The 20,716-nt window shown below is 36.8% G+C and overlaps 1 protein-coding gene across 11 annotated transcripts in view; it reads right to left on the reverse strand.

Moving 5' to 3' along the window:
* Nucleotides 1-20,716, reverse strand: part of LOC120635493 (zinc finger and SCAN domain-containing protein 31-like) — a 117,004-nt gene that overhangs the window by 19,682 nt on the left and 76,606 nt on the right. Inside the window, exon 6 of one of the 11 annotated variants that reach the window (XM_039906532.1) lies at nt 3,483-4,136. The exons of 5 other annotated variants lie outside the window; for them this stretch is intronic. In XM_039906532.1, the coding sequence (XP_039762466.1) occupies nt 3,577-4,136 (560 nt within the window). In that variant the 3' untranslated portion in view covers nt 3,483-3,576. Of the gene's footprint in view, nt 1-3,482; nt 4,137-4,666; nt 5,537-7,032; nt 7,638-11,925; nt 12,610-14,094; nt 14,745-16,470; nt 17,243-20,716 lie in introns of those variants that run through there. 5 more of the 11 variants (XM_039906528.1, XM_039906527.1, XM_039906522.1 and 2 more) reach the window with 5 other exon arrangements.

Genomic DNA, 20,716 nt, shown 5'->3' on the forward strand with positions numbered 1-20,716 from the left:
AATGTACCTCTAAAGCCGGTGTATCATTTCGGTCTTTCATTTACACGTTGTATATAAATACGTGTAGCAAACACTTTGTGCAACTATTCTGTGTCGAATTTCCTAGACTCATTGTTAATAATATAGTAATATAGAGAAGGAGTGCGGAACGCAAATTTTTTCTTTTTAATTATCCGTAAAACATACATTAAATGCATAAAAAATCATCAAACACATTACCACGTTTAATTTTTGTATTTTAATTTATCAACCATTAGCTATCGCTCGCGTATTTTCTTAGCGTTTGTTACGTTTTTTTACAAATCCCGTGGGAACTGTTTCATTTTGACGGCCGAGTGGCGCAGTGGGCAGCGACCCTGCTTTCTGAGTCCAAGGTCGTGGGTTCGATTCCCACAACAGGAAAACGTTTGTGTGATGAACATGAATGTTTTTCAGTGTCTGGGTGTTTATCTGTATATTATAAGTATTGTGTATTATATTCATAAAAAAATATTCATCAGCTATCTCAGTACCCATAACACAAGCTACGCTTACTTTCGGGCTAGATGGCGATGTGTGTATTGTCGTAGTATATTTACTATTATTATTTCCTATAAAAAAATCTAGCCTATGTTTTCTTTTTTTCAACTAACGCTATACCAAAAATCAAATTAACTCGTTTCTTAGTTAGGGCGTGAAGAAATTACATACAAACAAACAGACTTTCGCATTTATATTGTTAGTATTGAGTATTTTTATTATTATTTTTTAATTATCATTATAATGGCGCAGATATGTGAGTTAATGTAGCCAGTTTAAAAAATAAAACGAATTGCAATTTTTGGTAACTAGAATGTATTCAAGGAAAACAATTAATGAAATTATGAAATACAAATGTTAGCAAATTTGCATTTGTATGTACATTTGCTTAAAGATAAAAAGGTACCTTTGTTCAGAGTTGCCGAAATAATGTGTAATCTGTGGTCGATATAAGTTGGATTAGGAATTCAAAATGACAGGTACCTAGATCACTAAGAAAGGTCATATAAAATGCCGGGAAAGAGGTGTCAAGAAAAGGTTAAAGAAGATATCTCTTTGTAGTTAATTTAAAAAGTGTGGTATAAGTCCAGATAGATTGATGTTTGGTTAAAGATAGAAAGGTATCTTTGTTCAGACTGGTCGAAATAATGCATAATCTGTGGTCGGTATAAGTTGGAGTAGTAGTTGGAGTAGGAATTCAAAATGACAGGAACCCAGATCAAAAAGAAAGGTCATATAAAATGGCGGAAAAGAGGTGTCAAGAAAAGGTTAAAGAAGCTATCTCTTTGTAGTTAATTAAAAAAGTGTGCTATAAGTCCAGATAGATCGATGTTTGGTTAGAGATAAAAGGTATCTTTGTTCAGACTGGTCGAAATAATGCATAATCTGTGGTCGGTATAAGTTGGAGTAGTAGTTGGAGTAAGAATTCAAAATGACAGGAACCCAGATCAAAAAGAAAGGTCATATAAAATGGCGGAAAAGAGGTGTCAAGAAAAGGTTAAAGAAGATATCTCTTTGTAGTTAATTTAAAAAGTGTGGTATAAGTCCAGATAGATTGATGTTTGGTTAAAGATGAAAAGGTATCTTTGTTCAGACTGGTCGAAATAATGCATAATCTGTGGTCGGTATAAGTTGGAGTAGTAGTTGGAGTAAGAATTCAAAATGACAGGAACCCAGATCAAAAAGAAAGGTCATATAAAATGGCGGAAAAGAGGTGTCAAGAAAAGGTTAAAGAAGTTATCTCTTTGTAGTTAATTTAAAAAGTGTGGTATAAGTCCAGATAGATTGATGTTTGAGTTTATAATATGCTATGTTGTAATTAGAGATAGTAAAACGATTAAACGTTGTAAGATATGAATATGGGATTTGTTATACAAGTTAATTTTCTTTTATATCCATAATTAATTGTGTACAAATACTTTTTTTTATCTTTGATTTTAAATTTATTTTAGCTGTCTGGTGGGAGGCTTCGTTACCACCCTACCGACAAAGATTTAGCGTTCCGGTACGACGCCGCTCAGAAGCCGATTGGTTTAAATATAATCGGCATCAGTACCGTGCAATTCATACATGCACAAAAGCACTGCCTACCCTTAAATTTTTGTACAACTGATAAATGCGAAGGCATCGTCCTTCTTTATGCATACCCTGGTCAAAAACCCTGTGCACGCCACTGACTGGCATACTCCCTATCCGTCAGTGGCGTGCACTGGGTTTCTTACCAGGTTATGCATACACCAGGAAAATTGCATAAATCGGCAAAAATTCTCCTCCTATACGAGTTATATATCAATGTTAGGGTATGCAGTGCTTTTGTGCATGTATGAAGTGCACGCCACTGCTGTCTGTTTAGCCCGCTACCATCTTAGACTGCATCAAGATACCTTGACTTGAACGTCACACCTCTACTTGATTTAACCTTTTCTTCATATGTGGTTCTCTGACCGAATTCCGGAGATCAATCGAATTAGCTTTAAGCAAAGTATAATAATTTGATTTAATTTTTTTCCTTCCTTCACTGTACACACTTCCATCTTGCTTGTGTCGTTGTAAGCTAGTTTAACACTATTTATTGCATGCGGTGTTTACCTGTAAGTAGATTTACATTTTGTCTTCATACAGTATGTATAAGCTAAATTAAATTGTTTTTTGAAATTTAAAGCTGTTGGTAAACCAAATATACCTAATATAAAAAAAAAAATATGTGCCTACAATTTATTTTTAGCTGTGATAGCCCAGTTGCTAGGCCTTCGGCTTCACTTCCGAGCCGAGTTCAAATAGTTTTGAATAATTAAAATATCGCTTGAAATGAAATGAAATGAAAATACACTTTATTGTACACCGAACAGAAATTAAATTATAAACAAAAACAACACAATAAAACACAGGTACAATGGGCGGCCTTATCGCTAAAAAGCTATCTCTGCCAGGCAACCCAGCAAAGTAAAGGCAAAAAAAACACAGACTTAAGACTTGCTTTAACGGTGAAGTAATACATATTGAGGACACCAACATTCCTGAGAGTTCTCCACAATGTTCTCAAAGGCGTGTGGAGTGCGCCAGCTCGGTTGACTACGGCCTGAGCACTTCACATTTTGGGAGGAGACCCGTGCTCTGCAGGGCTAGCACAGGCCGGAGACAAAGATTATATCCTCTGACAAGAGATATAATTAACGTGTCCATCCAGTGGCGTGCACTTCGTACATGCGGAAAAGCACTGTCTACCCTAAAATTTATATACAACTGGTGTTAGGAGGATTTTTGCCGTTTTATGCCATTTTCCCGCTGTAGACGTAAGAAACCCAGTGCACGCCACTGTGTCCAACTGCTAAAGCACGGGAACACAGAATAGGAGAAGTTTACCCCTGTTTATTATTACACATATATTAATTGGATATTATTTCCACTTGTGCCCCAGTGCTCTGACAGTTAATAAAGCTGTGGGAGAAGATGAATTTTTATCCTTTCCCCGGGGAGATAATTGTCTCCTGCCAACGCTGGCCGTGCTGTAGTTGCGGTAATGAGTCGTCGATCTGATGATCTACGTTAATACGGTTGCTAAATAGTTTCAGGGTGTCTCTTGACCATGTGGTATTTCAAACTGCTCGACTGAACGAACGACTCGCGGCAAACGATGCAAACATGGCGTCGAATGTTATTGTGAATCATCATGTGGGTCTTCAAACCCTTCCCCCATTTGAAAGCTTTGCCGCACAGCTCGCATTTAAACATCTTCACATCCATGTGCTTGTTCTGATGGCGGTTGTAATCGCCGCCCCGCATGAACGTCAAGTTGCACGGCTCGCAGCGGTACTTCGCCTCGCCCATGTGGTGGAATTTCTGGTGCTGCAGCACTTGCCAGGGGTACGCGAACTTCTTGCCGCACGCGCCGCAAGATGGCGCCGGCAGACCGTGTTCCTCCATGTGGAACGCGCGCATGTAACCGGGGACTTTGACGTCGCAGAGATGGCAGCCGCGCAATTTGGGACGCAGTTTCAGATGCACGTGTTTGTAGTGCTGCGTGAAACAGCTTCGTTTCTTGTAGGAGCTCTCGCATAGGTTGCAGGTGTAAGTTTTTGTGCCGTCCCCGCCAACGGTCAGCGTGAAGCTATCTTCGCCTAGAAAAGATACAACGATAGGTCAACGTTGTTTCACTGCCCAGCGATATTACAATTACATAGAAAGATGTTCAGAAAAAATGTGCATTAGAATTTTCAATAAAATACCTACTAACATAAAAGTAGTTCCAATGACACGATTAGTTCCTAAACTCAAAAAATGGTTAGAAGTTAAAAACTTTTATACTTTAAATGATAACGCGTGTGGCGTGCAAAGTCTGCACGCGTCGAGATCAAAAACGCGAGGTCAATCAACCCAGTCAACGCTTACACAAGTTAAACGCTCCATTCTCTATTTTATTTTTGGAACGCGTTTTACGAGTTACAAAATATGGAGTAATTAATCCCGCATTATAAAACGAAACCTCGAAAGGAAATAAAAATGCAGTAAAAATTAAATCAAATGAAATGTATTCTACTTAGACAATTAATTGTAACAATAAAATTTGCATAACAATAAAACAGTTATTTTTTTCTTGATAGGCTCACGCTTGACCACTAACACGTTGCCTAAGATGTAACGCGCTTTCCTAGAAGGTAGGACACTTATTTTTTTTTAATGTAAGAAATTTGTAAGAAACGGGGAAAAGGAACCCGAAAGGGCTTCAAAACTTCCAAGGGGCTTATGAGAAAACGATGGTAATATGCTGAAGATCCATCAGAAGTGTAAGTTTTTGAGACTTTGATGAAAAACCTTGCGGTAAAAAAACTTGCGGTAACATAGCAAATACTTCCAGCACACTCTCCAAAATATATCCACTAAACACTGACCACCTGGCTACTGTACGACGATGATCAAGACATCGATGGTCCGCAACTCAGTTTAAGTTGTTAAACACATTCAGGGTGCTTCTTCGTCAAGTGGTATGTCAAACTGCTCCTCTGGACGAACGAGTCCTGACAAATGCGACAAATATGGCGTCTCACGTTATTGTGTATCAACAAATGAGTTCTCAAACCGCTCTTCCATTTAAACGTCTTATCGCAGAGCTCGCATTTAAACCTCTTCTCAGACGAATGCTTGAACTGGTGCTTAGCTAATTCGGAGCAACGTTTGAACTTCAAATTGCATTCTTCGCAACGGTAGTTGGATTCTCCCATGTGGTAGAATTTCTGGTGTTGCAACACCTGGAATGGGTATGCGAACTTTTTGCCGCACGCGCCGCAAGATGGCGCCGGTAAACCGTGTTCTTCCATGTGGAACGCGCGCATGTATCCCGGAACTTTGACGTTGCAGAGATGGCAGCTACGTAACTTGGGACGCAGTTTGAGATGCACGTGGTTGTAATGCTGGGTGATGAAGTTACGCTTCTTGTAAACTTTGAGGCAAATGTTGCAGGAGTAACTTCTGGAACCTTCTCCGTCTATGGTCAGTGTGAAGGTAGACGCACTATCCTCGCCTAGAAAAGATATAACGGAATGTCAAGCTTTTTTTATCCTGCGACAAAAAGTATTTAGAAGTTAAAATAGTTAGATGTTTTTTTTTTGATAATCCTAAGGTTGCCTGCCAGAGATCGCTTCCAAGCGATACGGCTGCCTTTTGTATTTTACTCCCGTCGTTGTGTTTCTCTCTATTCTTTCTTTGTGATGTACAAATAAAGAGTAAAAAATTAATATTCAAGCTTGAGAATTTATGATAACAGAGATTCGAATGGCCGACCCTCTGCGATAGGGAAACAAGTATTGCACAGGGTAGTTCCAGAAATAACATACATGTTTCAGATGAAAATATCGCTGATTACAATGGTGACTGTGTTGACGTAACGATTTAGAAAAGTCATGTCATCTTATCCTTTCTTATAGTTTTGGTAAATTATGGAGAACTCTTAGGTATGCAGGTTTCCCCACGATGTTTTCCTTCACCATTGAAGCAAGTGACATTTTAATGGCTTAGTACGCACATAACTTAGAAAAGTCACAGGTACATGCTGGGATTCAAACTCCCTCCTGAAAGTGAAGTCGAAGTCCCACCCACTGGGCTATCACGGCTTCATATAACGGAATGTCATACAACACCACAAACCAAACACAACAAAGTATATGCTACCTAGATTAATAAATGAACTACCGGAGAGGTTGAGAGACTCAGTGTAAGAGAGTAACGTAAAACGCATTCCTAAAAAAATATTACCATGAAATAAACCTAACATAAAATCTTTAAACGTAGTAATATTGCAACACCTGTATAAAGTACGCATTCGGGTCAACGCCAAACCAGTCGCTGATACCTACTGAGCGACGCTATAGCTATATTAGATTAATTACCTACATTGGATTAATTAGTATGATAAAATTCAAAAATGTTTTATTCATGTAGACCTTATCACAGGCGACCTTAGACATGAAGCGTTCATATATTTAACATGTTACACTAATGTTAGTGATGGTGATAACTGGATTCGTTAACTTAAAACCAAAGCTAGGAGGGTTGAAAACGCGCCCTCATCTGATACCTGCTGTTTACTGTATTGATTTTTTTTTAAAGTTTAATGATATTATGTATTATTTTAACTCATTAGATATTAGATGATTGTAGCAGTGTCCAAAAAAACTCATGTGAGTTTCAGGATGCGAAGAATATAAATTTAACAGTGTGTGTAATAAATAAATTAATAAAATAAATATATAGACTCGTCTACTATAACGAGTGCAGAACTGCCAACGATAATAAATTTTCGCAGTACAATATATTTCCATTTATATTCGATGTTTTTGATATGCGGTCCGTAAAGATTATATGTTATGTTACATGTATATTTCGGGTCATCATGATGTATATGTCCCAAATACAGCATGATGTTGCTGATTTTTTTAATGGTAGGTTAAGCAAATAAAACAAAAATGCAATCACAATTAATCCAATGTATTCCAGTTACACAACTACATATATTATAACATGTGGGGAAAACATAAATATAATCAAAATAAAGGGTTAAACAGACTCGGGGTGTTTCTTCATCAGGTGGTACGACAAACTGCTTTTCTGAACGAAAGAGTCCTGGCAGACGTGACAAACATGGCGTCTCACGTTATTGTGTATCAACAAATGTGTTTTCAGACCGCTTCGCCACTTGAAAGTCTTATCGCAGAGCTCGCATTTAAACCTCTTTTCAGTTAAATGCTTCGCCATGTGTGCATTCAACTGGTGTTTATGCTTGAACTTCAAATTGCATGGTTCGCAGCGGTGCTCAGTTTCTCCCATGTGGTAGAATTTCTGGTGTTGCAACACCTGGAATGGGTATGCGAACTTTTTGCCGCACGCGCCGCAAGATGGCGCCGGTAAACCGTGTTCTTCCATGTGGAACGCGCGCATGTATCCCGGAACTTTGACGTTGCAGAGATGGCAGCTACGTAACTTGGGACGCAGTTTGAGATGCACGTGGTTATAATGCTGCGCGATGAAGTTACGCTTCTTGTAAACTTTGTGGCATATGTTGCAGGAGTAACTTCTGGAACCTTCTCCGTCTATGGTCAGCGTGAAGGTAGACGCACTATCCTCGCCTAGAAAAGACATAACGGAATGTCAAGTTTGATGTTTATGCATCTATACTTATCATATTGAAATGATATGTGCATAGGAATCAAACAAGTATATATATAACCGACTTAGATGGATACATACACTTTATTGCGAAGCTGTCGTATTTTATATTGGTTAGTACTTCGGTTTCCTTTTCGAGGACCAAAATTCAAACTCCGGCACGCACCTTTGCCTTTTTAAGTTATATTCGTTTTGAGCCTTTAAATATCACTTGCTTTAACGGTGTAGGAGAGCATCGTGAGCATCGTGACAACTCCCAGGAATGCAGGTATCCTGCATTCCTGGGAGTTGTCCAAAATATTTTCAAAGGCGTGTGAAGTCCACCAATCTGCCACCACTTGGTTGACTTTAACCTAAACCCATCTTCATTGCTGGGAGATTTTTACGCTACAGTAGACCGGTGTTGAAGATGATGATGATGAATTTCTTATTGAAGACGCACTAATTCGTCACAAATACTTAAACGAACTTATATTTTGAATCACTATGAATGCGTTTATCTGTGTGTTTATCTTCTAACTGAGCAGCCGATTAATTTAATATTTGGCATAGAGTGAGTTAAAAGGATGGAGAGTAACATAGTATATTTTTTATACCATTAAAACAAACGGAATTTGTAAAACTCTTAATAAATGCGGACAGATAACGCGGGCAACAGTGAATACATTTTCTCAAACATTGGTATGTAAAGACTATTGTAAACGATATCTTCCAGTTCAACCTTGACTGCATCTGCCTGGTAGAAAGTGTTGATGCCATCTCAAATGGTAGCGTGCTAACCTGTTAATGGTATGGTAGTTATATTAAGCCCTCTGTTTCTGAGACACGTCTTTGGCGGTAGGCTAACTTACCACGGCAAAAGCCTGTCATCAGGAAGGAAATCTATAGCCTTAGTAAAAAATTTGCTCGTGTTCAATCGAGGAGTCGTTTTCGAGTACGGAAATTCTTGGATATACATCGGGGGAAATAGGATCTTACTTTCATTGAGCCAAAGCTCAAATTTAAGTTTCGGTGCGATGTCGCGTAAAAACCGATTAGGGATATGACTACCATACTCCCAAACAGGTTAGCCCGCTACCATCTTAGACTACATCATCACTTACCACCAGGTGAGATTACAGTCAAGCGCTAACTTGTAGTGGATTAAAAAAAATGCCTTAAATTCTTTAGCAAGGGCTTCTGACAGAGTTTGTACAACAAAATTCAGAAGTACAGGATTTGCGACTTTAAAACGAGTGCCATGAGGTCAATTTTACTTTGACGATGCAGAGTTTAATACTCGCATACATCTCATCGATTGCGAGACTGCATTATTATTACTCTTTATTTTTACACATGAAGAGAAAGATAAATACAAGGAAACAGATACATAAAAATAGAACAAACGTGCATGCCTGAGAGTTTTCTATTAAGTCCAATCCGCACTAGGGAAGCGTAGCAAACTACGACCTAAATCCTTATAACTCTGGAGGAGAACAGTGCACTGTAGTTGACCAGAAATGGGTTGATGATGAAGATGATACTGATGAATATAACTAAAAAACTCTGGTTGTAGAAGAAAGATTGATATGGGAGTAAAAAGGCCTAATTTTGATGATAAATTTCATTCTACCAATAATGTACAAAATATTACAATAATTTTCCGTTAAACTATAAAAACTTTTTAACTGCAAAGTGTAATTATTAAATAGTTAGTAACTAAGTGAATAATAATCGTTACTAATATTACAAATGCGAAAGTGAGTTTGTTTGTTTGTCTTTGCTTTGCGTCTTAACTAAGCAACGACTCGTCTTAACAATAGAATCAACTTGATTCTTTGCTTAGTTAAAAGAACGGAGAATAGCATAAACCTTTTGATTCCCGACCCCCGGGTTGTTATAAGTTGATAATTTATTTAAATTATACTTTATGTATTATATAATTGATTGGAAGAGATCGCTATGAAGCGATGAGGCTCCTAAATTCTATAAGCTGTTTTGTTATGCTTTTCTGTTTTACATACTTTTCGTGATGAACAATAAAAAAAAATTATTAATTTGATATAACAAAACAAACGGTTCGAATTGATTACCTGCTCTTTTTATCTATTCTGTTTAATTAGGCATTAATTTCAAACTATATGATTAATATGGAATACGAAACATGAATTTGCAAAATTTGTTTTGTTAAGACTACAACCACAACGGATGAAGTTTTTATGCTATTTATAATACGGGCAAAAAAGTGACCATTTAAGCAAAAAAGAAAGAGTCGTTTATGTCGAAATATTACACTAGCTCCTTTGATTTATTTAAATCTATAATTAACTATTTTACCAAACTAAAACAGATTAGAGCATTCTTAATTTAGATTGAGAAAAAATGTAATATAATACAAAATAATATATATATATCTTAAAATACAACTGTAACTGGAAGATTCCTGTACATTTAATATATTTTGAAAATTTTGACCGGGGGATGCTTTATAATCGACACTGAGTCCAAAACAGATTTTTATTGAATATTTGTCTGTCTGTCTGTTTGTCTGTCCGGGCATCACGTGAAAACTACTGGACGGATTTAAATAAAATTTTGTATAGTTGTTGCTGATTTCCGGGTCAACATATAGGATCCTTTTTATCCCGATAAACAGTAAGTTTCCTCCGGGAAATGGGATGAAATTTTTTATCAATTTTACTTCATAACTCCGTTAAATTTGAAGCAATTCAAATAATTCTTTTTTATTTTGTACGTAGTGTCTTATTTTATATATAGGAGATAAAAGACATAACAGCACGTCGCAAGGCATATGGGACAACGATCGAATGCATGCGTACCATCCTGGAATAGCTCATAGGCTTCTGTTTATCCCGGAAAAGCCAACAGCTCCTAGAGGATAACATCGCTTTTTTCCGCATTTGTCTTTCAAATTCCGCGCAACGGAGTTTTAGATTGACGTGGTTTTTTTAGATGGGCATAGTTGAAATATTATCAAGCTTTTGAGTTTGTTTGGTTAAATGCGCTAATCTCAGAAAATGCTGTTTCGATTTCAATTTTATTTTGCATTAGTAGCATTAATTAAGGCTATAAAACATCACGCTACAACCAATGGCTACCATCATTAATGAATAATGTTGCAAAAACTGCAAAAAATATCCTTTTTTAGAGATTCCGATGCGTGCGATGCGTGAACGGTAAACGTTACGCCAAACGTCGGAAATATGTAGTAAGTATAACGGAATTGTTTCTTTAAAGTTCTATAAAACAGTCCGCGACAGCATACGACTACTTTTTGAAGTTGACTCATTCGCGGACGAAGCCGCGCGGGGCCGCTAGTATATATATATATATATATATATATAATCCAAAATAAATAAACCCTATAAAATTTCTCTAAAATATGCTCTGAATTTCTAACATACTATTGCAAATACCTACTGAACAATTGTGTTTGTATTCGGTAAAAGAATGTTGGCTAGCAAATGACTTTTTTTTTAAATATTTATAACGATTAAATTCTAGGACACCTTCCGTATCTGAATCATTTTATCCCAAATACAGATTTCACTGTCTGATTGATTATTGAGTTAGTATTTTGACAACAAACTTAGATAAGCACTGTGAAAGTTACCATCATACAACACCCAAAACATTATTATAAACTGAATAATGAACTCAGTGGGAAACTTAGTTTTCAGAATGCAAAATATGGATTTAACAGGTCATTTGGTGGCAAATTTCCAATGTCTCTTCTCCACACGGCCGCCAGTTGTATTGTCTATAAGCTTATTGGGAAAAGCGAATGTACGTGATATTCAAGTTTTCATTTTTAGCCCCGGTGTTTTAAGTTTGATGTGTCTGCATGTGAGCGTGTGTGTGTGTGTGTGTGTGTGTGTGTGTGTGTGTATGTGTGTGTGTGTTTAGCTTAGATCTCTGATGAAAATCGGTCCAAAATGGCGGCCACCAAAAATGACGAATAACTTTTTTTTCGCTCCCTTAATGTGGATAGCAAATGAAAAGCTTGACTAGTAGAATAATGTTCACTATATTGAAAGACGAGGGTGTTAGGTTGTGGATATATTGCAATAACTTAGAGAGCCAAATTCACAATTCACAACCGTTTATTTTTAATTGTAACAACAAACAATATTTTTGCTACATTACTTTTTTATTGCCGTAGACAAGAGAGAGATAACATAAAACAAAATAAGTAAAGTAATAAAACGCCATAGATCTTTACACCAACTGGGATGACTATGAACAAAGCTTAGTAACTGGATCGATACTTAAATGTTTTATTGTTCAAGTATTGAACAGGGGGTTATATATTATTACGAGCCTATTGTGTAAATTGAATAAACTTGAGACATTAAATTTAAACGGTCTCTGGGTGCACGGACTTCAGGTGGTAATTCAAACTGGAGTGCTGAGAGAATGCCCCACCGCAATGTTTGCACACATGAGGCCTTATGTTCGAATGTATATTCATATGAGTTTTCAAATTGTTCGGCCATCTAAACGATTTCTCGCACACATCGCACTTGAAAGGCCTGTAGTTGGGCTTGTGTTTCTTCTGGTGATCTTCGAGTTTCCAGCGCGATATGAACGACATATCGCACAGTTCGCAGCGGAACTGGGACTCGCCCATGTGGTGGAATTTCTGGTGGCGCAGAACTTTCCAGGGGAAGGCGAACTTTTTGCCGCACGCGCCACAAGATGGCGCGGGTAGACCGTGCTTGTCCTCCATGTGGAAGGCGCGCATCCAGTCTGGCACTTTTGGGTCGCAAAGATGGCAGCCCCGCAATTTTGGCCGCTGTTTCAGATGAACTTGGCGATAGTGCTGCGCAAAATTGCCGCGCTTCTTGAACACCCTCTCGCAAACATTGCATTGGATAGCTTTCTGACCGTCCTCGGCGACGGTTTCCTTGAAGTCCTTGTATAACAGTTGGCCTAGAAAAGACACAACGGACAATTTATTTACTGAAACATATTTTTTGGTCTCATGACATATTTTGGTATTTCATTTCCGAGATACTAAGTTTTTTTTATGCAACTTACGTTACATATTTAGCTGTTTATGGCTTAGTGACGTGCGGTCATTGTTAAGGCATTTCGTAAAATAAAAGGGCTAGGGTCAATAAGGAGAACTTGAGGTGAACACGCGAAAGACATGACGAATTGTAACGTCGTTGAGCTGAATATACATAAGGGCAGGAAGCGAAAATTCTAAAGTAGTTGGCGTACCTCAAAAGTAGACAGCAACTCTGGTGCACTTAGTAACATATTTCTTTAAATATCATGAAAATTAAGCCTAATTTGCTATACTCTGCAGCAGCAGAGGAATTGTATGGTGTAATTTATAATTTCTTCAATCCTTATACTAAATTTTAAATTGCCTACTTAATTTTATTGACATAGTGTCACAAAAATTGATCATTACGTCTGGTGACCCAAGAGCTGGCGCTTGTTTAGCCCAACGGCTAAGTCTAGCTATACTAAGGGGCAATAGCGCCAGCATTTTGGGTACCATGCCCATAAGTGAACAGTTAGACGGCTTATATTTATTATAAATATTAATTTTAGTTTGTAATTATTATTTCCATAGTTTAATAAAATAAAATGAATAAAGAAAAAAAAACCCTATACTCTACACAAAACAGATCTTCGGCAATGTACCCTCTCTACGCACGTTTCGCTCCTGACGTTATAATGAATTGTTAAGCCACCATACAGATTATCCTGCTTTTCGCGGAGTACCTATAGCAAATTAGGCTTAATTTTCATGATATATAATGGATTTTCGCAAAGTAACGCCTGCTTCTATCCAATATATTTCTTTAAGATTTCATAACAACTGTTTTTGTAAAAGCTATCACATTCGGCTACTGAGAATTTAATATTTGAAGTACACATTAGTGCAGAATGCGGGCATTCTAAGGTAGTTGGCGTACCTGAAAAGTAGCTGGCGTACACTAATAGTATTCGGCGCACCTTCAAAGTAAACAGCACACGATAATAATTGCGACGATGGTACCCTTAGTAACAATTTTCTTTAAGATTTCATAACAACTCTTTTTGAAAAAGTTAGCTATTACGTCCGACTGAGTTAGGGACTTCTTCTTAAGGCAGATTCACGCACGCTTTAACTTTGCACGGACGGTAGGTGCTACGGATTATAACTTAACAGAAAAATCCAATACCTACCTAAGAATTGATCACGCAATAGACAGTCTAACACGCTAACCTTTATGCATAAATGCATCAAAATTCTGTAATAACAGACTATAAATAAGAGACATTGTGGTAAATGTAGACAGCGTCTGGACAGCGTCGTGTCATATAATCGAGGCTATTTGGGACCCTGACCCTGCAGGATTGCTTGCTATCATGAATGATGAAACCGTCTAGGTTTCATCGGAGCTCTGTATGATGAGGATAGTCACTCATTAGGTATAGAAATTGAATAAAGAAGTTTTGTATTTGAAAGAACTTTATTGTATCAGGATCGCGTCCGTATTAATCATCGTTGGGATGCTTCGTGGTCATGTGATATTTCAAGTTGCTCGATTGTATGAAAGCCTTGTCGCACACCTTACAGACATATGGCCTCACATTCGTGTGCACCATGATGTGCGTCCTCAAGTTATTCCGCCACTTGTAAGACTTATGGCACAGTTCACATTTGAACGGCTTATCTGACTTGTGCTTCGCCATGTGTCGTTGCAGACCGGAGTTTTTCATAAACCCGATATCGCAAGGTTCACATCGATAGTTAGCTTCCCCCATATGGTAGAACCTCTGGTGGCTCAGCACCTCCGAAGGGCGGGCGAACTTCTTCCCGCAAACTCCACAAGACGGCGCTGGTAACCCATGCTTCTCCATGTGGAAAGCGCGCAAATTCGGGGAGACCTTGACGTCGCAGAAGCGACAGCCGCGCAACTTGGGCCGCTGTTTCAGATGCACTTGGCGATAGTGCTGCGAGAAATTACCGCGCTTCCCGAACACTTTGCCGCAAGCGTTGCAGGTGAAAGTTTTCCCACCTGCCTCGTCGAATGTGCCCGTGAAGTCGTCGTATAACACTGGGCCTAGAAAAGACACAACGTATTTATTTACTGTGCACTCCTTTAGAAGCAATGGCTATTATAAGTTGTCTGCGACAGAAGTTACTTTTTTTTGGGTTCGCTTGTCTATGCTATGTTTTATTTATAACTAGCGTACCCAGCCTGCTTCGCCGGGCTAGATTTTGCTTTATTTTATTTAAACAATAAACTTACATTATTAAAGTTTTAATTTAGGTCTCATAATATATTCAATCATTTATTTCTCTCCGTATTCATTCTCTTCTATTATCTTCTCGAGCGAGTGAAGATCATTATCTACACCCATGTACACCCAACAATTGAATATCATCATAGTAAATAAAAGCTGTATTTGACAGTTTGACAGTTCAAAAATAGGAGTGCTCCGATCGTCACCAAACTCAGGATTACTCGCCAGGTCAATCCGGAGATTCCCTGAAAGTTTCATTGAAATCGGTCCAGCCGTTTCGGAGCCTATACGGAACATACCCACACACTTTCTCTTTTATATATATAGATAGATAGATTGGTTTTCTTAAACCGCCTTATTAGTCTAGTGATCATATTCCATTACGGACCTAGATATTGTTTCGTTTCAGTCCTTTTGTCAAAAATTCTTAGCACCAGTTCGGGGATAGGTAAATGTCTGTCCCATTTATTATCCGCATACCCGCATTATAGAAGTTAGCTGGGTATGAATCCTAAATCCATGTCTCAAATAAAGAGAAAGCTTTTGCTCAGCTTTCGGACGTCAAGATACTGAAGATGCTGAGTTTTTAGCCTGAGTTTTTACCTCAAGCAACAAATCTGCTTATTTTCGAGAAATGTTTGTAGAATATAACAGGAGAAATAAAAGGTATAAATTATAAAAAATAAAATTTAAAATGTTTTTTTAAATATTTTCCATGATAACATTAGAAATAATGCGTCACGCAGAACTAGATTTGCGGTAATGAACGAGGACCGCAGCTAGGGAGGTCCTATGGAGGTTGATAAGTGGCTAGAAAACATTAATGCCCATTTTAAACAAACCTAGGCATCCTAATGATTTAGAAGATGTCTATAGCTAAAAAGCGTTAGTATATAATATAAATAAGTAAATAATGTCCTTAAGTATATAATGTATTTAAGTATATAATGTACTTAAGTATATAATGTACTTAAGTATATAATGTACTTAAGTATATAATGTACTTAAGTATATAATGTAAATAAGTATATAATGTACTTATACGTATTAAAAATTGGTGCCTAGGAATTTCCTTAGATTAGGCGTTACTAATTTATGCATTGCCTAATTCGTCGTTATTGAAAACGGGTATAAATCGCTCAAAGGTACCTGCTGGAAGGACGCGGTATAAAACTGAATTTAGGACTGGAGACAAGGATCTAGTTCTGCCTAGGGAAAAAGAGACAGAATACCTATTTGGAGCACGATTGAAGTTATTCAATTTCAACGTAACGAAAAATAAACTTTGTTATTTAAATTATTGGTATTAAATGGAAATTACTTCACAGCCTTATAATGTAAGGTTAGATTAAGTGTATATAATTTTTGTAATTTTATTTTTAGTAAATATACCTCGACTATACACACATCACCATCTAGCCCCAAAGTAAGTGTAGCTTGTGTTATGGGTACTCGGCCTCAGAATGCAGGGTCGCTGCCAAAACGACTGTGGAACGGCTGTCAAAACAGTGGCAAATGATTTCAAATAATAAACTTCTAAGTGTAACAAAATAATTTTATTGCCTGAAATTGTTAGACGACACACGGACCTCTCTAAGACAAACTGTCTCGTTAGACTAAAATGATTAAGAATTGATATCGACAAAGGCAAGAGCATGTCTTCCGATCTACTTCTGATGTTGGAATTCGACATTCGATCAATCGAAATGCATTTTTGACTTATGACTTATGCTTCAAACGCACTCAGGATGCCTCCTCCGCACGTGATATCGCAGACTGGTGTACTGCACGAACGCCTCGCTGCAGTGTTTGCAAACATGGGGCTTACTGTTCGTATGTATCATCATATGAGTTTTCAAATTCTTCTGCCATCTAAAGGTTTTATTGCATATTTCACATCTAAACGGCCTGTAATCGGGCTCGTGTGTTCTCTTGTGCTCCACAAGCTTACTGCGATTTACGCAAGCAACTTTGCAAAGCTCACAACGGTGCTCCGACTCCCCCATGTGGTGGAACTTTTGGTGGCGCAAAACCTGGAAGGGGAAAGCGAATTTTTTTCCGCACGCGGCGCAATATGGGGCTGGTAACCCATGCTTTTCGTCCATATGGAAGGCGCGCATGTGATCGGGAACTTTCACATCGCATAGATTGCAGCTGCGTAATTTCGGGCGCTGTCTAAGATGCACTTGGCGATAGTGCTGCGCGAAATAGCTATACTTCCTGAAGATTTTGCTGCAAGAGTTGCAGGTGAGGGATTTGGTACCGTCTGCGTCTCCGTCAACAGTTTCAGTGTAGTCGTCGTAAACGGTTTTGCCTAGAAAAGACAACGAATATTACCCATACAATATTTAATATCGCCTTTTTAATCTATTTCTATACCCTCCCTTCTTAAATTCCCCCGTCCCTTAATTTTTTATGATTAAATTCATAGTGATAACTTCTATGACACCGGCATCGTTCGAGCCCATACAGCACTGAAGTGTTTCGAAAATGCACTCGTATTTACATCAAAATACCAAAATGTCATGAATCAAATATATTTTTTGTTATTCCTTGAAAACTATTTATTGATTATTATATAAAAATTACCAGCACATTTGTTTAAATGCTAATAAATTTAATAAAATATTCAGGTTATATCAAGTTATAGTTATCAAAATTTTAAATATCCCCAATTTATAAAATTACTGTAACATTAGCTATGATCTTTTTTATATTGGATTTCTATTTTAAGTACTATTTGTCGTGTATTCATGCTTCATTTAGTTTCTAAGAACAATGATCAGTGTACTTAAATTATTTTAAGAGTTTCTACTACAGTACGGATTTGGAGAATTCATACTTTTTTACTGACCAATCTCCTTAGTGCCTTCTCCAAGCTAATCGACAGTGCTGTGCTAATTTCGCACTACTATTTATAAAATGCACTTTTAGAAATGTAGAAGATTATTTTTAATTTGATAATAAGAAAATATTTTCAAAAGAAATACTTTAAAAATTTAAGGTTCATTACGATAAGCCTATACATATAACCAAGGATAGCTTGGTTAAATAAAACAATTAGTTTTGAATTATCATTCATTTTATTTAATGACCACCTTATCTTCACGTTATGCTAATTAACAAGATATTTATTACTTTCCCCAACAATCACTGTCTTTTTTTTGATCGCGTTAAAAGGCTAAGGACAAATCAATCGGAATATTCGCATGAAAGAGTTGAGCCAAGAGTTTGAAACTGATTTCGTACTTATTGACCATAATTTTGAAGGTTAAACCAACCGATTTTGTCATAATAGGTAAAATCTTTAGGTATTCAAAAAACAAAATATTTTAGAGATATATTTTTATTAAAACATGAATTTAAGAAATCTACAAAGTTAACAACGAAATATATGTTACGGAAATTTTACTATTTTCTAAAAATTTACTAAGAAAAATGACATCTCAACATTACTTTCATTTAGTTAAACACCTGATCAAACTAATTATTTGGCAACGTTCTTAATCATTTAAACCGCTCTTTAATCGATTTCTTGTACGTTCGTCACTTTTAAAGAACGTAGCCGCGCGGCGCTGCGAGGAAAGGTGGACACCTTTCCTCGCAGCGCCGCGCGGCTACGTGCGTTCAATCAACCCAGTACACGGTCGTACGAGGAAACCGTTCATTATCCGGTTCAGAAACAAATTAAAATATTTTATTGATCTACATTTACACCGAGTTCTCACAAAACTCCAGGCACATGCGAATGATCTTTATCCATTCATCAGCAAACACACCCGAGATCATGCTTAGCTTCTAGGACAGCATTGATCGCAGACAGTGTGTGTCCCATAATGCAACAATGATGCAACAATGGTGGCGCACAGGCACTTTTTGTCGAATGACTTGCCATGAATCTTTCAATCTTTAGTCTATGTTTCGCCTTAAATTTTTGGGCTATAACGGACGAGCCGATAAGTTATGGGATATTTTATAAATATGGGACGAAACATTCACTTTTCCCTATTTCTTGATCCGAACAAAAACACGAAAACAACACGGATTTATCTTTTATAATTTGACAATCACTTGTCGCGGGTGCATATTTCAACGTTTGAGATCTCGGGTGTCAATTTAATACTGCCAACGTAAAACAACAAAAAAAAATTAACATAATGATAACACATATACTTCCCTAATATTAAAAGGTTAAAGCGAACTGTTTTACAATAGCAACCGCTATGGTTCATTTTGTATGAAAGATCAACGATTTTCAATCTTTCAATAGGACTAGATATTGAAGATTAGGGCTTGGGATTTTCCGCTTATATTTGCCCCTAGCTAAGATACATAACTACCAAAAAAATTGGAAAAAAAAAATAAAATAAATTTACTATAGTCGTAAAAATGTAATAGGCCCGTTTTGACATTTGTGCAAGACCATAGAATGTAACTTGGAACGAAACTGAAAGAAACAAAAAAATAAAAATCAATTACATACAGTGTTTTAAAAAATACGTAAATTTTTTTGGGACGTTAAATAATATGAAAGATTATATCGCGAGTATTCTTTTTGCGCTTACTTCATAGTAGCATGCAATTTATAATTGTTCCGAAACGTTCCGAAAACAGTTACGTTCTCAGTCTTTTTTTTTTTATACTAGAGCTGTAACCATTTTTTTACTGAATATCGAAATTAAATATTGTGTAGTTATCTTTACTGCAAAGAATGAGCTTGGTTCTCAAAATGGGTTCTAAATAATGAGTCTGAGATGATGTATCTGCACATGACTGAAGCGTCCCCGCGCGCACTGCGAAGTTTTTCGTTCCTCATCTTGTAAAGTTGACTGTGCGCTCGTTTGAGTTTGATATACATTTATATTGTTTACTATTACTATTACGTTAAATATGGCTCTTCTATTTTGGACATTAATTTAAACATAGTGATTTGACTCGATTTTTGTGTTTGTTGTTATATAGTACTAACTCTGTTTCAACATGTTGAAAAGTGGACGTATAATCAACAGCCAGTCACGCGTATTGGTTGTGAAGTTAAGGGAATACTTTGAACGAACGAACACTTTACAATACATAATAATATCAATCAAGTACTGATACAAACTTGAATTGATTTATCGTGAGTATCGAGTACAGAGTCTTATGGTTCCATAACTAGTTACGTCGCGATGACAAATGTCAAAACGGGCCTATTACATTTTAACGACTATAACTATAACAGTTTCAAAAAATTGACAATAATATTATAGTATAACTAACTTAAATATAACGAAAAATTACTTTTCTATAACGAGTTCCTTATAGTATAATAATTTATGAAGTAAAATATAGCAATTTTGGGAAAATATCTATAATGGAAGCGCTTCAAAGAGGTTAAAAAGAAAAAAAATCCATATTTATATTAAAAAGTTAAATTAATGACTCACATTTCAGTATAACCGTAATTAAACTTTTTTTAAATAATTATACAATATTATGCGGTTGGTATACTCCGCGAATAGCAGGAGAATCTGTATAGTGTAATCTATATAGTATATCTTGAGGGACGTAAATTAATAACAATAACAAATATCGTTATTAATGCGTATTATTTGTATTTTGCTCAGTAAATATATATTTTAAGTAATTTTTTTCTTTATTTATATATTTTATTATATGTTTACGTATGTCTATTTACGTAATAGAATTGCACTATCCCGCTCTCTTGCAGATGTTATTTCTGTCAGACGTTGTCTGTTACAGATTGCTTGAAGCAATAAGGCCACCTTTGCATGCCTTCAATTTTTGT

The sequence above is a fragment of the Pararge aegeria genome, chromosome 26 (assembly GCF_905163445.1).
Source record: "Pararge aegeria chromosome 26, ilParAegt1.1, whole genome shotgun sequence".
NCBI classification, from domain to species: Eukaryota; Metazoa; Arthropoda; class Insecta; order Lepidoptera; family Nymphalidae; genus Pararge; species Pararge aegeria.